General features: G+C 37.5%; 1 protein-coding gene across 7 annotated transcripts in view; it reads left to right on the forward strand.

Moving 5' to 3' along the window:
- Positions 1–15,522, forward strand: part of FAM172A (family with sequence similarity 172 member A) — a 418,896-nt gene that overhangs the window by 267,581 nt on the left and 135,793 nt on the right. For all 7 annotated transcript variants that reach the window (XM_041752634.1, XM_041752632.1, XM_041752628.1 and 4 more), the window contains one exon: positions 3,626–3,710. In XM_041752634.1, coding sequence (XP_041608568.1) covers positions 3,626–3,710 — 85 coding nt within the window. The remainder of the gene's footprint in view (positions 1–3,625; positions 3,711–15,522) is intronic.

Genomic DNA, 15,522 nt, shown 5'->3' on the forward strand with positions numbered 1-15,522 from the left:
CAAAGCTATCATGAACCCTTTCTTGGCATCATCAGCTCTGAGTGGCAGGCAGTCCTGGAAACACAACCTAGTGAATCATAGTTGTTCTTGTCTGAGGACACAATGCCTTCCATTTTGAATCTCTACCTCTATGGCACTGGTGGACCTCAGACAAATAAAAATTAATAAGAACCTAAATTCACCCAGGGCAGCAAATATATCTCAAAATACTTGGCATAGGATACCTACTACATGTTTTTCTCTTTAAACATAGTATACTAAGTTCTAATTTTCTTCATGTTTTTAATCTTCTTCTTAAAAATCTTTTTTTTTAATTTTTTTTTTATTTATTTATGATAGAGTGAGAGAGAGAGAGAGGCAGAGACATAGGCAGAGGGAGAAGCAGGCTCCATGCACCGGGAGCCCGACGTGGGATTCGATCCCGGGTCTCCAGGATCGCGCCCCGGGCCAAAGGCAGGCGCTAAACCGCTGTGCCACCCAGGGATCCCTTCTTCTTAAAAATCTTAATTCATTTCATAACTACACTGAAATATTGTCAGCCCTTGGTTCAGTTGTCAAAGAGGGCCGCTCAGCACTATGGCCTACAGGCACTTCTACTTTAGTTAATAGTTCCCAACATTTTGGATTTCACAAAGAAGACAATTTACAACCACAAAAAAAAAAAAAAAAAAAAAAAACTGTTAAGTTCATCATTTCAGAGTAAAAGACCTTTAAATTGAGAACACTTAACTCTAAGAAACACTATATTGCCAATTTTTTCCCCTCAGACGCAGAGAAACTTTAGTTACATGGCCCTCCCAAACTCTTGGCTCTGGTCAAGGGCTTCTTTCTCTCTGCTTGTTGGTTGGGATGAGGCAGGACTACATTTGACAGACATGCCTCTCTTAATCTGTAGTACACCATGCCTTATGGTCTTCTCAGGGCACCTGAGAATAAGATCTGCTTAGAACACACTAGCATGTTTTGCATTTACTTAGGGAGGGCTTTCCTAGCGCCTCTGCCATCCTGGACGCTCTGCTAGTGTCCATCTCGACTGAAGAGCTGAGGTGGAGGCAAAGTGAGCCACTGAGAAGAGGGATAGAATAAACATTAGAAAAACAGTAAAAGAGATTTGGTTTTTAATCTATAGAAATGCATCTCAGAATAGGAAGCTGGATCTGATATGATGGAATTTCAGGCAGATTGAATTTATGTGTAAAGGCTATATGTCTTTCTCATATTTCTTTCTTTATGTGTATTTCCCAGCACATTTATGTTATTTTGTTACACTGTCACATGGCAAACATTTTTATCTTGTTCTGCTCTTTTCTCTACATGTTTTTCCCAGTGGGATAAAAATGTTACACACACAAGCACACACATGTACACGACACTCATCAAACTTATGATGCCAAGCCTTTACAATCCTACACAGGCCCTTCCTTTGTCATTCCAGAGAACTTTGGGACATACTCACTTTTTACGGTATTTATTTTCTGTCCTGTTTTAATGAGAAATGAAAGCCTAAACATCTGCCTAGATAAAAACTGAAATTTCAGAACCCTAAATGTTAACCTATCTTTTGTTTTAAGTGTTTGAGTTAGAGGTGACCATTTTATTCAGCTTTTTAAAGGCAGTGGTAATGAGTTAGAAGGTGATTAATTACCAACATATTGTAATGTACCATCATTTTTATTAATACCAAAAATATCCTATAAGACGTAGTTTTACATACATGAAGTATAGGTGAGCAGAATTAAGACTGACATATCACCCGGGTAATAGCCCACTTCCATCAGATTTGGAGGTACTACTAGGATGAATAATAATTAAAATATATACCTAATCGCTGCCTGTCTGTCGGTAGTGCTAATTGCTGTCATTGAAAAGACTGAATTGTTTAAGAGAAAGAGAGAAAAAGAGAAAGTCATTCTTCATTGAAGCTATCTCCCTGTATCATTGGGAGCCTATTTTTAGTACCTATAGAAGTCATGATTTTTGAATTTATTAGGGGCTGTGATGAATGATAAAACAAATCATCCATTTACATATCTTGACACTACTTTGGAGAATACTTATTTCTTACAAGCAAGTGTCACATTGTATATAAAAGCTGGCTAATTGTGTGCTAATCTTCTGCATTATCTAGAACTCTGTGATGTGGTATTCTATCAATAGTAATATTAATTTTACTTATTTCAAATGTATGAAATATCTTCTAAAACCCGATTTCTTTTATAATTTCTGTTCTCTCACATTGTATAATTTTGCATTCAGCTGCTAATTAAGATTAGGAGTGCACGCAAGTTATAGAATACATATTCACTTTAAACCATCAAGCTTTTGTTATACATAAAAATACTAATATTTTATCCATTTTAAATGTAAAAAGAGAGAAAGCATTTAAGAACATTACTAGATGTTGTGTTTGTTTTCATGGTTTTTTTTTTTTCCACACAGTTCAATAGTTTCATTGATCTACTGTTTCTTACAAAAATCTGCCATGCTTTGTGAACTTCACTTTCTAATCTCATACAGCAACCCTTCCTTTATGTTATTCCTGCTCTCCCTGGTCCCAGAACAGTAGGGTTGCCTTGACAAATCTATTCAAAAGCCATTCCTCGGCCTTTATTGGTGGGGACTGGGGCCTTTGAAATTCTCTCCTCACTGCAACACAGCTGACATCTTCTTCCAGACAGAATGAATTAAGGAAATACAATAAGACACTTGATCTACCAGTCAAGGATCTTTCCACAGTGAGGACGGATTCCATGGTGCACAACCAGGGCAGCAAGCATCTAAAAATACACAATACATGCTTGTTTACCAGAATAGCAATCAGCGATTTTTCCAACATGATTGATAGGATGATTTCTTTTAAAATAAAATCTGTCTGGAATTTCAGTGTGTATGTGTGTGTGTGTGTGTGTGTGTGTGTTAGAAATTTTTAAAAAGCCATATGAAGCTAATCACATTTTTTTAAGCCAGCCTTTAAATACAGACTTAAAATGTATGGAAGGAATATACATAATTTTTATTTCATTTGTCTGAGTAGTAAGTCGTCAGTATCTTAAAGATTGATTTTAATATTGAAGGCCTCATGTCCTCAAACACACAGCTTCAATTCACTAGGTTGTGTTTCTTTTGAACTACTTGATACAGCCTTCATTGAACAAGGTTGAAGTAAAAACTAAAAGAAAGTATATTTAAGGAGTAACTGCAAAATTTATTTCTTCTATTATTGCAGAGACAAAGACTCTAGGTTAAAAATAAAACTATTCTTTCACATGATCAAAATAATATTTATTTCCGTCTTAAAGTTAAAAATGGCCATCCTTTTCAGTTTCCCTTAATTATAATCTTAGCCTTTTCTTATATACATGTTACATCATGGTTCACAGAAGGTTACATGTCTTCTTAATATCAGCAGAGATAATTTGCCAAATTGTAGAAGATAAACTTTATTCCACAACCACAGTGGTCAGGAATAATACTGTTTATATAAGGAAAAATTTTATAGTACATGGAAAATAAATTGGATATACTTCTTGTGGTTGATTATATAGGAAAAATCAATCTCTGCAGCCTAAAAAGTTTGTCTTGGTTTAAAACGTTTCAACAGAAAATTGTCTCTATTGCATTACAGAATTGTTGTAATTGGGTCTCTAGCTCAGAACCATTAGACACATCAGTGGAGTCCATGCTGCCGGATTGTCCCCGAGTCTCAGCAGGTATGTGTTTGATGAGAGATGTATGGGTTTTTTAGGGTGAAAAAATATGGTAATGAAATGTGGAATTCTGTTTTGTGAATTAAGCATGTTGTTCTGCCTGGACTCTTTGAATGAATGATGGGTAACATACAGCATGGATCTGATCCGCTACCAGAAATTTGTTGAGTGACTGAAAATGCTAACTAACACACTCCCAGCAGGGATGAAGAGGGGAAGCAATCTGAGAGTAATATAGACAGCTGGCTGCTAAAGCTTCAGGAGACAAGATGTACGTAAATAAAAATGTGGTTAAGACAGGGACTGGGTGGCTAAGCCAGATCTCAGAATATTTGTCTTGGATTGAGTACCAATTCAAGGATACAACAAGCAGTCAAGGCTGTGAGTTCAGAGGGGAAAGACTGCTGTGATCTAGGGTCTTTAGAAGAATTTTTCATGCAGAAGCTTTTGGCTAGAACCTTGTGCTTTCAGTAGGATGAGGACTACAGAAAGATGTGCAGGATGGACATTCTAGGCAAAAGTTGCAGACATGTCTATCCATTTGAAAGGAGTAATTTGGAGAACAGTTCAAATATTAGGTAAAGAACAATTATTACTGCATTACATTATCACTAATACCTAAATGTGAACTTGGCTTCACTGTCATTAAGCTAGATTTTTCAAGTCCGTTAGTCAGGGTTCAACCAACCATACACACACGCATATATGTATATGCTACTATATATATGCATATATATATTGTGTATAAGAAACAGGTAATATATATGCTATTATATATACATATACGTATATGTGTATGTATAATATAATTATACATTATATATGTTATATATTATATATAATTACATATACATATAGAATATTATATGTATGTTACATAATTGATTCTCTTTATTACCAGTAATGTTCTATAAAGTCACTGACAATGATGAATTGGTGAATACTGAATACAAGGTTAGGTTGCTTCAAGCTTCTGGTCACATTTTCATCAACCAACCAGTATATAACCTTGCTTTATGAATGTCTCTACTTTAAGACACCTTATTTAATATATGTTGTTGATTCGGTAACATTGAACTCACAGCCAACAACACTATAACTCATGCCTGAATGAAGCTTGTATAACACATTCATTTTCTTTTTTTTTTTAAGATTTTATTTATTTATTCATCAGAGACACACAGAGAGAGAGAGACAGAGAGAGGTAGAGACATAGGCAGAAGGAGAAGCAGGCTCCTTGCGAAGAGCCTGATGCGGGACTGCATCCCAGGACCCCGGGATCACAACCTGAGCCAAAAGCAGATGCTCAACCACTGAGCCACCCAGGCATCCCTTTTTTAAAAAAATATTTATTTATTTATTTAGTTAGTTAGTTAGTTAGTTATTTAATAAGAGAGAGAGCACAAGCAGTGGGAGTGGCAGAGGGAGATGGAGAAGCAGGCTTCCTACTAAGCAGAGAGCTCGACATGGGACCTGATCTCAGGGCCCTGAGATCATGACCTTAGCAGAAGGCAGATGTTTAACCAACTGAGCCATCCAGGCGCCCCCATTCATTTTCTCCATAAGGCATGACAGTCTTCAGGCAGCCCCGGTGGCGCAGCGTTTTGGCACTGCCTGCGGCCTGGGGTGTGATCCTGGGGACCCGGGATCGAGTCCCATGTCGGGCTCCCTGCATGGAGCCTGCTTCTCCCTCTGCCTGTGTCTCTGCCTCTCTCTCTCTCTCTGTGTCTATGAATAAATAAATAAAATCTTTAAATAAAAAAAATAACAAGAAAATCTCAAGACTTATATAAAGAAAATTATTTTAAAAAAAAAAACATATCAGTCTTTTTAGGAACACTAGTGCTTAGGGCTTAGGTACGCTAAGCCCTAATATGTCAGCACTGTACTTGGGAGGTGTTTCAAATAGTGAAATCAAACACACACACAAAAAAAAACATGGCACTAAATGTCAATAAGAACACTTATTTACAGTGTGAGAACTGAAACAAGAAGGTAAAACATGGCCTTATTTGACCCTAGTTAGGAATGCATGCTAGGCAACTCAGATTTTTCACTACTCTGCACATGTGCATATCTATAAATGACCACAAAAAAGCACCCTGCATATTGATTTGGGAGTTTACAAATAAATATTAGTAAGTAGGTGAATTCACAAATATGGAATCCATAAATAAGAGGATTGACTATATATAGTAAAGGATTTGACCTAGGATTTGATCAGAGCTGGTTAAGCAGGCTCTGTAAGAATGTTGACTTTGCCTCCTGTGCTGGAGCTTGGAACTATAGAGCAGACGTTTGTTAAGGGGTGATGGATGTTAAGTGATAGAGAACAAAAATGAATTAGACCCCAGAATTATGAACTGGAGCTTGTGAGGATGGTCTTAAACTCATGTCAGTTATTTTTGCTTCTGACCTTGGTGGTGTGGAAGTCTGTAGAAGCCAGTGTCCTTTGTCATGGAGCTAACTACATGCGCATCGGGCCTGGGAGTCAAATGATGAAGGGGATTCAGGGCAAGGTAGTACAGGTGCAGTCCTGGCCACACGGCCTTGTGCCACCAGGTGAGCTAGCAGATAAACAACAAGATGCATAAGCTAGAAATAGCTACTGCTTTACTTTAGCCCTCCAAATGTCCCACAGAAATTTCTTTTATGTATCAGCCTAACAGAAACACATGATTTGAAAACAAATTCTGGGAAATATGGTTCAACTTAGCCAAATGGACACATTATAGAGCCTCTACAGTTCACCACTTATCAACTTGGCAGTTTTATAGATCTCCTTAAACCAATCTACAATGAGAAACATTAATGAAGTAATGCTTCTACCTCATGTGATACAACTTATACTATGTACAAATGAAAACACACAAACCCTTTCCTCAGAAAAGGATACAAAACCCTTTTATTGTCTTTGGCCGATGTCCATTCTTCTCACCATTTATATCTGTAATTTAAATACTGAGAGATAAAGCTAATTACTTTTGACATATCTTATATGAAATGATAAGGAAATAAGAGAGGAAAACAAAAATGTTTAATATATGTACTCAAATCAAAATAAGGAAGAAATACCCATAGCTATTACATTGCTCATTTTTGTAACTGGCCATGTACTTCTGGCTGATATTTATAACTACCTTCATTCTGTATTCCCCTTGTTCTTTTTTTTTTTTTAATTTTTTTTTTTATTTACGATAGTCACAGAGAGAGAGAGAGAGGCAGAGACATAGGCAGAGGGAGAAGCAGGCTCCATGCACCGGGAGCCCGACGTGGGATTCGATCCCGGGTCTCCAGGATTGCGCCCTGGGCCAAAGGCAGGCGCCAAACCGCTGCGCCACCCAGGGATCCCTATTCCCCTTGACATTAATCACAGGAGGTACTAACAGGTGTCCTCGATGATTTCCTGCATTGCAGACACACTCCTCTTTATCCCCATTGTGTAGTAGCAGCTCAATTATCCCTTAGTTATCAAGATTCATCACGCCAGCCAGTATACTAACACTCTTCCATTCCTTTTTAATTCAGTGGTATAAGGAGCCCAAAATGGCAAGACCACAGTCTCACCTTCCAGTTCAGTGGAATCATTGTTGTGTCACTTAATAGAAGCCTTCTTCCCTATGGAACTAAGACCTTTAGATCAACAGAGTCTAAAGTCATAGGAGTGGGAAGCAACAGTTTTGTTAGTAGGTCACTGAGGGTAGTAAGAAGAGAAACCAGTCCCATTTCCATCCCTTCATTCCCAGACCTGGGAGAAATACCACATGTATTAAATGCTGATTTAGGGTACATACACATCCTGGAGTGCATTGTCTCAGCCCCACAGGGTGTTGTCACCTAAGCAGACACCAAACTGAGTCTTCAGAAAGTTACTTCAGAAAGTTACTTTTTGAAGCCTGCTGCTTATGGATAACAGGGAATATGGTAAGACTAATGAGTGTTGGCAGACCTCTGGCTCTTTCTCGTCCTCTCACTTGCTCCCTCTGATGGAAGCCAGCTCTGTGTGAGGTGCTCTGTGCAGCTCTGTGCCCCCATGGCAAGGAATTGGTGTCTCTAGCCAAGAGTCAGTGAGTACTTGAGACCGGTCCACAGCCCCGTGCTTGACCTTGGAAGAGGATCCTCTCCCACATCAGCCTTGAGATAACTGCAACCCCAGCCAACACCTTGATTATGGTGAGACACTAAGCCAGTTACTCAGCTAAGCCACACTCAGATTTCTAGAGAACCTGCAAGTGCTAAATATATATTGTTTTAATCTGCCTGTTTGGGGGCTATTTATTCCACAGCAGTAAATAATCAATACGGCAGATTTAAACTTCAGCTTTGGTGCTCACTCAAGCCTAAGTAGAAACCATCTTAATTTTGATGCTATGGAGCCTGCTTCTCCCTCTGCCTCTCTCTCTCTGTGTGTGTGTGACTATCATAAATAAATAAAAATTTTAAAAAAGATTAAAAAAAAATTTTTGATGCTAAAGTCTTATAAGGCTCATCTCTGCTCTGATACCTTAGGATTTAAGAGCAACTTTAGAAAAAGGCTAAAAAAAGTTCATCCCTAGCCTAGTTCCCTGACTGTCTCATTAGACTTTGCTGTATACCATATCAGAGACAAGATATTAAGTTTCTTCATTATCACGTTTGATCACTATATCATTTGATCACTAAGTCTTCTCACTCTGCAGCTCTTCACTGACCAAGTTTTTCCTAGGACAGAATTTGCTACTCCCTGTAACCTTCTAGTCCAACAAATTGGCTTAAATCAAAAGATTTCATATACACTCCCCAGTATATATCCATTTATTTCTCATATATTTATTTATCACTTATGATGTTCCAGGTACTATTCTAGAAGTTGGGGACATAGCAGTGAACGGTAGCAGCTTCTTATGACTATCTCTTTTCCAACAACAACAACAAATGGGCAGGGGGGTACAGGGCTGTTACCTCAATCTCTGCTAGTGGTAGGTTCCTCCTTTGAAACTGGCATCATTAGATTGCATCAAATGAGAAAAGAGTTGGGGCCAGCACCTCCAGCATTTTCCATGCCAACTTATAAAAACTGAACAGTTTTTCAATCAAAATCAATGATTCCTCACTTCTTAAAAAATGCTAAATAAGTATGACATGATCAAAATGAGATTTTGAAGAAGATTGATTTAATAGATGGGTAAAAGAGAGGAGCAAGAAGCTAGAGGCAGAACCAGCAGGCTGTCTGACAATGAAGCAAGTGTATGGGGTTGCGGGCTTGAACTGGACTGGTGGCAGTGGGAACAGAGAGGAAAGGGAAGCGATGAGAAATAAGAGTCGGGAAGAATCGACACTCCCTGATGGCCAGGATATTGGATGTGGAGGCTAAGGCAAAGGGAGAAAATGACAAACTGGAATGAAAAGCAACTGAGATAATGAAAACATTACCAGAAATCTAGAGGAGTTAGAGGGGGAAATCAATTAAGGATGAAAGGAGGAAACTGTTCTATGACCTACTTAATTGAGGCGATGGCAGTTATGTGATGGCAGGAAGTTCAAATGGAAAAAAACAAATCTTGGTGAAGTGCCTTTGAAATATCTGTAATTCTCTGAGCACAAGTTAGTAATGGATATCCAGACTCTATGTTCAATTTAGTTGAAGCCTTTTTTTTCTAGCTTTCTAATTTATAAACTTTTTCATAATTTATAATATGCTTTTATTGTTTGACTAAAGTCTCATGGTTATAGCAGGGAAATTGCCTATAAAAATACATATACATTTAATGCTGTATTTTTCCTTCATTACTAAATATGTTTCCCTTTATTAAAAAATTATGTGTTGCTTATAATAGCTTCATTTTATCAGTGTTATTTATCTATGAATATATATATATTTAAAAACGGGTACAATAAATTTTTTAAATTATATTTAAAATATCACTGATAATTATTATCAGGGCAGTCATGTTGTTTTTATTTTTCTTTTAAAAGCAGATGTAATACTTGACAGCTCCACACTGAGGAGTTGGCAGTGTTGTACCCTATACTTAAAGTAAACCCTGACTTTTTTTAGTTATCTTAACATACGGGGAATGGTGGGTATTTGAGGGATCTTGAATGCAGGGACTGTTTACCCTGCTTCATTCTATTGATAGTGTTTCCTACCGGTAAAGATCAGCCAGTTAAAAACATTGTTATTCAAAGAATGATATAATAGGTTAGTAGGACCTATGTTTTGGTATAGCCCACATTTTGGTTGGTTGTGTGTTTGTTATAAAATGGCAATGACAAACATCTGCCTCACTCTTCTTGTAGAAGTGTTATGAGGACAATTTTTGTAGATTCTGGGGGGCTATTTTGAATTCCTCAGAAAGAAGGCACTGCAAAAACCTAATGTACTCCTCTATGTTCTCACGAACCATTTTAGAATTTAAGGCTACCATTTGTTTTAAAACTATTATTTTAATCATATGGGAGTGAAAAAGCATTTGCAAGGCATACTGCCTTTTCTGTTTCCCTGTCTCAATTTTTAAGCAACAAATAACTTACCCGTTCATATTTTTCTGTGTTTTCTGTGACATGGATAAGGGTCACAAAATATTACGCAGAAACCGACATCACAGAAAGAGAGAAACTACAGTGAATAAGGCAAAAGGAAAACTAATAGTAGGAAGAAAAATGTGAAGTAGGACATAGAAGTATGGACACACTAGAGCTAAAAGACACGGGATGGCAGTAAGGATGAAATTACAAATGCTCCAAATGTGCTCCCCCTCAAAAATAGCTAGTATAATTTGTGGCTGTGTATGAGGGGGCAGTCCCCCAGGGTGAGACGAAAGCAAAACATAAATGTTTGAAAACAGAGAAAGTTACAGAGCCCTGATACCTTCTGACTTCTTAAAGGTCTGGACATGGCTTACTTTGGCTGGCATATGGCCGACAGGCTGCCCTTTGCCAGCTTTTTCTAACAGGCTAAGTTTGGATAAGGGCTACTGCTAAGTGTCATATACTTTTTACAGTCCTCCGAATGTGCTCCTTCCATGCCTCTCTAGGTGTGTGCTGATGCAACAAGTATTTACTGTGGACTAGACATTGTTCCAGGTGCCAGGGATGTAGTGATGAATTACACCAGATGCAGGTTCTTTGTGGAGCTTACATTCTAGTAGGGGAGACAAATAATAAACAAGGTAAACAAGGAAGGTTTACAGTATGTTAGATTGTGGGAGTTGGTAGGAGAGATATAAAGCAGGACCTGAAACGTGGAGATGGGGCGGGCGGGCGGGGTGGGGGGGGAGGGATTTGCCTTTTTAGAGGGGCGGACACGGAAGGCCTCCCTGAGAAGATGACATTTCTGGGACATTCTTTCTAATCCTGATCTCTTACCACCTCCCACTGATGAAGACCGTATTTGCCTATCTGGCCTTAGAGATCTTTCCTCAACTCCAGGCTACCTACTGAGCTCTGAAACCTGTGCCCCTATTCCCTCCAGCAGTCCCTTGTTCTGGGTCCTTGAAAACCTCACCTTGTAGTCAGATCCATTTTACGAGTCCTCTAAGATTTATGGTAACCATAAAGCATAATTATAAGCAAGTTACTAAGGTGTTCCACTCTTCCCTATAGAAAAGTTATAGAAAAGTATAACATTTATATGGTGCCCTGGAGTTCACAGGCAGGGTTGCTCATGTCTAGAGGTAAAGGGACAGAGCCACCTCTGGCTGACCTGAAGGGTGAGGGGATCAGTATTTTGACATACTGTGTCATACTGTGACCACTTTGCACCAGGCACACAGGATGGAAGCCTCGGACTCCTCACAGCTTCATTTTGCCACCTACCATGAAGGAAATCCCTAAACCTGTATTCACTAAATCTGTGTAGTCTAGAGGTGTGATGCCTGTCAACTTATTTCCTGCCAGAACTTGTATCCCTCTCACTTTTCCTTGTCCTTGTCACAGCTTGAGACAGGCTTTTCTCTAATATTTCACTTTACCTAAAACACTTGATGTAAATCTGGGCACCTCAAAATTGGAAAGATAACAGCATAAATGTTAAAAAAAAAAAAAGGAAAAAGAAAAGAAAAAGGAAAAAGGAGAACCATAGTACATGTCTTTTAAGGGTTAAGAATTAAGCTTGAAAACTTAGGATATTTAGATGACCTCATCTTGGTTTGGATGTAGAAGAAGGGGGCTGTTGATAACATGTACCAAATGCCAACCCCTGTTTCCCCACCAGAAGAGAAAGTGGAAAATTAGTAATTTTTAGGTGAATTTGAATTGTAGAAAACCTGCTAACACAACCCTGATTGTACTTTGCTTTAATAGTGCAGATTAACTATTTACACTGACTGAACATACTGAATATTTGCTAAATATTTACTTCAATTTATTGCTGAAAGTATATCTTGAGGAAATGACACCAAGGAGTTATATCTCTTCTTTGTTAATGAATAATCATTTGCTTCTAAAGATAGCAATAAAAAATCAACAGTAATTGCTTCTAGATGTGTCATTCAGAATGTGTAGACAAGTTGAGCTGTCTAATATGTTTTTAGACACAGCTCAAATTAATTAGGTAATTGAAAATCAATACTTTGCCTTCGTAAACAGATCTTAAATTTCAAGGTGTATTAGCATATATAGTACTGTACCATTTTTTCACTATGTGTACTGCTCGAGAACTACAGCATTCCTCTTTCCATTCAAAGGTTATATAGTCTAATCCTTTAAGTGATGCTTTCATTAACTAAATAGCACTTTTCAGGCAGTTTTTTGTTCATTACTGTAGAATTGGCCTTGTAGCTGTTATTCATCAGTTAGTTTCCCTATTCATTGGTCTATGCTACCTTATAATTATTAGTTAACCTAAGGGATGAGTATTCTAAAAGTTGACCACCAGAAATTCGTGTGTTTTTAGTGAATCATTCATTATAATTAGCTAGAATCAGGGACTCTGGGGAAATAACTGATTAAAGAATCATTTAAAATAATCCTCCTAAATACATATTTATATAGATCACCAATATTTGCCCTGATTATAATATACTTAATCAGATTCAATATTTCCCTCCAATTTGATTCTTTCAGTTTTCCAGTAATCACAGGGAATATAACTAGTTTCACTTCAGAAATCTCACTTTAAAAAAAAAAATTAAAAATAGCCACCATGTTTTTTACAGCTTTCTGAACCAATTTGTGAAAAATCCTTCGAAGAATTTGGCAGTAAAGGTGGCAACTCTCCTTTTACTAAGCTAACTCTTCCCTTTAAAGATTAAAAAAAAATTAATTATTTTTGGAATGCTTTGGGGTAAATAACCAAATAATATGAATTTGTATTTGTACTTGAAAATCTTATGAGTTCATTTGCAAGAGTATTACTTTCACTGTCGCTATAGCAGTGTCTCATGATTCCTAATGTTGTGTCCCTAATTGTTGGAAAAGTAATTCGGGGACCAGTGGTACCTAAGACAGAAATGTTCATCCTTTTTACTATATATTAAGTATTGATCTCCCTTCCCATGGTTGTCTGTGCTTCACTTGTCCTCTATTTCTCCTTCCCTCTGTTAGTTCGGTCTGGGTCACTGCTCTTGATGGTTCTCTCTGTGTCTGTATATTGACCTCTGACTCTCTGTCTCTCATCTGGTTTAGTCTCTGTGTATGACTTTTCTTACAGTTGTGTCTCCTGTGTCTCCCTGGCTTCCTCCCTCATCTGGAGACTGTCTGGCAGCCCGTGGCATCACATCTCCCCCAACCCACACTCTCTGCCTGCCCCTGCCTGACCTGTGTGGTTTGCCTAGGTCCACTGCCCTTCACTCCTCTTTGACTGTGTGATATGTGCCTCCCTCCAGCCACAAGGTCTCTGTTCTGTCTTGTCAGATTCAGACAGCAAGTCACCAATAAAACATCTGCTGTCCGCTGGCGAAATTACCCCGAAAATACAACCCTTCAGAAAAACTGTATTGCTTTTTAAAAGTGATTCGGAACATCTAAAATAAATTTTCTTTGGTACTAAGATGAAAATTCAAAGTGAACATTAGGTATCATGAACAGGCCAAGTATTTCCTGTTCATAAAATCCCAAGATGCTCTCTCAGTTGGTTATCAGTGCTTGAAAAACAAGGATGGTATTTTTTGAAGTCTTTGTTTCATTCTATCTTTAAGAATATAGTCCTTTTTAGTTCTACTTGATGATAAATATAGTTCTATTTAGTGATAAATTTTGAGAGGTAGTTTTCTTTGATCAATGAGTTTAATTTTTAGGTATTGGAATTGGTTTACCTGTAGATGATATCTAAATATTCCTTGAGAATTGGTACAGTATTTCTGTCCATTATGTTTGTTAATATCCCCTTAGGTCATATGTATCTAACCCCAAGTAGTCAATATATTACACCACAAAATAAGGAAATCTTACACCAGCTAGTTTACAGATGTTTTGAATAATCTCATGGCATAATCCTTGACAGAATTCAATTGTATTACATAATTTCTTGATTTCCAAAATACTATATAAGTTACTTGTTGAAATTCTGGGCAAAGAAACAGAAACATGGTTTTAAATTTTGTGTAGCAATGATCTCTATAAATGAGACTTTTGTTAAGAGACCCTAAATTAAACATTTCTGATAACCATCTGAAACCAGTGTTGGCTTAGAGATTCTTTTCTTTTTAGCAAATGTTTCAGGTATTTTTCAAAAGCAATATGAATGATTTTAGATTCTAACTTTAATTTACTTTTAATAAATTGCCTTCAAAGAAATTTAGGGTCTTATTTCCCTTTTAATTTTGTGGCAGAGAAGCCACACCCTTCCTGCTGAGTTTCCAGTGGGAAAGTGATTAAGCTTTTAAAAAGAGATTGTTGATTTAAGGCCACACATACAAGTGATTATATATAACCAATAGTTGGGAAATAGTAAAAAAACTACTTGTGGCTTGAATTTTATAGTGAAAAGTATAGTCTTCCATAATCTTTGTAGTGTAGACTTCTGTAGCACTGATGTAATGAAAGAACAGTCTCTCAGAGTTACTTGGTTTGCGTTTCTTCAGAAACAATATCAAACATATCAGATCAACACAGGTGGTAAAGCTTATATTTCAGAAAACCCAAATTTAGTTATTTTTACCAGTTAGTCAACTAATAATTTTAATTAATCTGTTTCCCCTAAAATTAGAGCTTAACCTCATGTCTTTCCATGAATTTGAGTTATTCTTGGTTCTTTTGAGGCAAGAAACTAACTATAAATATTTGTTCCTTAATTCCACGAAGATTTATTGAGCACTTAATATGTACTAGACACACTAGTCTAGACTCTAACAGTATAAAGATTGCTAGATACGACTCTTGCCCCACAAGGAACTCTAGCAAAAAGTCTTCTGTTTGTTGCAAAGATTCTCTTTGTTACTAAAAAGAGGATGATCATTGAAATAGATGGGGGGAGGAAAGTTAAGGACATACGGTGAGCTCCTTCAGGACCCAAGAGTAACTCTTAGTTCATCGACATCCATTTTTATTGACTGGTACCCCCACTACTATCTAAGAGTTAGTGCATCTTCTGAAAGTATCCACCTTCCTTCCATGCTAGTATGAAACTCTGACTTTTCACTTCAGATACATGTTTCTTTTTTTTTTTTAATTAATTTTTATTGGTGTTCAATTTACCAACATACAGAAAAACACCCAGTGCTCATCCCATCAAGTGTCCACCTCAGTGCCCGTCACCCATTCCCCTCCAACACCCGCCCTCCTCCCCTTCCACCACCCCTAGTTCGTTTCCCCGAGTTAGGAGTCTTTATGTTCTGTCTCCCTTCCTGATATTTCCCAACATTTCTTTTCCCTTCCTTTATATTCCCTTTCACTA

Source organism: Vulpes lagopus, chromosome 4, assembly GCF_018345385.1.
Source record: "Vulpes lagopus strain Blue_001 chromosome 4, ASM1834538v1, whole genome shotgun sequence".
Classification (NCBI taxonomy): Eukaryota; Metazoa; Chordata; class Mammalia; order Carnivora; family Canidae; genus Vulpes; species Vulpes lagopus.